This window comes from Sinocyclocheilus rhinocerous, unplaced genomic scaffold (assembly GCF_001515625.1).
Source record: "Sinocyclocheilus rhinocerous isolate Xijiao unplaced genomic scaffold, SAMN03320098_v1.1 scaffold477, whole genome shotgun sequence".
NCBI classification, from domain to species: domain Eukaryota; kingdom Metazoa; phylum Chordata; class Actinopteri; order Cypriniformes; family Cyprinidae; genus Sinocyclocheilus; species Sinocyclocheilus rhinocerous.
In genome coordinates this window covers 137,527-138,978 of record NW_015648673.1, presented here as the reverse complement: position 1 = coordinate 138,978, position 1,452 = coordinate 137,527, and the positions used below count along the sequence as shown (strand labels likewise).

The 1,452-nt window shown below is 36.0% G+C and overlaps 1 protein-coding gene across 1 annotated transcript in view; it reads left to right on the top strand.

Moving 5' to 3' along the window:
* The window catches only part of polr3a (polymerase (RNA) III (DNA directed) polypeptide A), a 37,023-nt gene extending 35,882 nt beyond the window's left edge, over nt 1-1,141 (top strand). Inside the window, exon 29 of the mRNA XM_016514935.1 lies at nt 476-1,141. Within this exon, the coding sequence (XP_016370421.1) occupies nt 476-624 (149 nt within the window). The 3' untranslated portion in view covers nt 625-1,141. The remainder of the gene's footprint in view (nt 1-475) is intronic.
* The last annotated feature ends 311 nt before the right edge of the window (nt 1,142-1,452 follow it).

The window sequence follows — 1,452 nt, the reverse complement described above, 5'->3', positions numbered from 1 at the left end:
TATATATATATATATATATATATATATTAGTATGTTTCATTTTAATATTTCAGTATTTATACGTAATGATTGTTGCACTGCCTTTGATTTATACTAGTCTAATTTTAATAATTATATCGGTGTACAAAATTACAGTAATGAGCATCTAATAAGAAATGCGTTGGCTGCAAAATGTGAAAATCTTAATAGAAAAATAATTTATTACAAATTTTCCTAATGTGAGAAAACAAATGTTATTTTTCTAGATGTACCCTGCAATTTTGTTATTTTTAGCAGTGCAAACTGAGATTTTCCATATTTTTAAAATTTGTTATTTTTACATTTATTTTTCTTTTATCACATTTTTATTTATTTATATTATTTAAATGTATTTTTACATTTTTATTTTGTTTGTTTTTCCCCAAAATAACCCAACTGGATGTCAGCTGTCATCTGCAAGCTTGACTCATTCCTCTGTCTCGGTGTCATTCTGCAGGTGTCTCTGAGTGCATTATAATGGGAATCCCCATGAACATCGGCACTGGTCTCTTTAAACTCTTACACAGCGCCACGAAGGAGCCCAATCCCCCGCGCAGGCCTTTGCTCTTCGACAGTCCTGATTTCCACATCCCTCTGGCCTTATAAACCGCCGGCTGTGATGTGGAGCGTAGTGAGCGTTTGCTGCAGATCTCCAGCTCTTCTGCACCTCTTAGGTTTTTTACAGTTCAAATCAATCATTTTGTGCCTTTAGGGTTTCTCGGCCTTGCCAAAACAGTGTTTCTCATTTGAAACGGTGGGAATGATGTTCTGATGAATAAATCTCCAGCAAGACTGAAATCACTGATTATTGATAGTATCTTGATGATAATAGGCCTTTATGTTGGGATTCCTGCGAACATTCGACCCTGTTATTTTCTCATTTGAGATTATATTTTTTACTTGTTAAAGGCCAAGTGATTAAGTTTAATTGCAGCACTTGAATTTATAGATTAGTAATCAAATCTAATTTATGCATGTGTAGTTTTGGTTTCGTTTTCTTTGCGCTGCTGCTGTGTTTCCTCAAACAGGCATGACTGACGTCCATGTTCAATGTAAATATGTATCAGGTGTGAATAAAATGTACATTACGATAACACCAGCAGCACATTGCTTCACGTTATTTATTTTTGGTGCATTATTAAAACTGTCAGACGCCGTGAATGCGTTTGAGACCCTGCACATTGCATGCTTTTACACATCAAGCCGCTGAGATTCATCAAAAACAGACAAATGTGACGCTCCATCGTGTGATTTTCTGAAGTCAATGCGTGTTCCTGTCCATCAGAGCATGCAAGTGCCCTTAAAACACACCTGTAATGCAGCGTGAATCTGTTACAGACCACAAAAACACAGTCACCACTTTTAACAAGCACATTTTCACTCTGTTGAGAAACTCGTTAGTTCATTGTCATTAGCAGTCCCAGCTGTTCATCA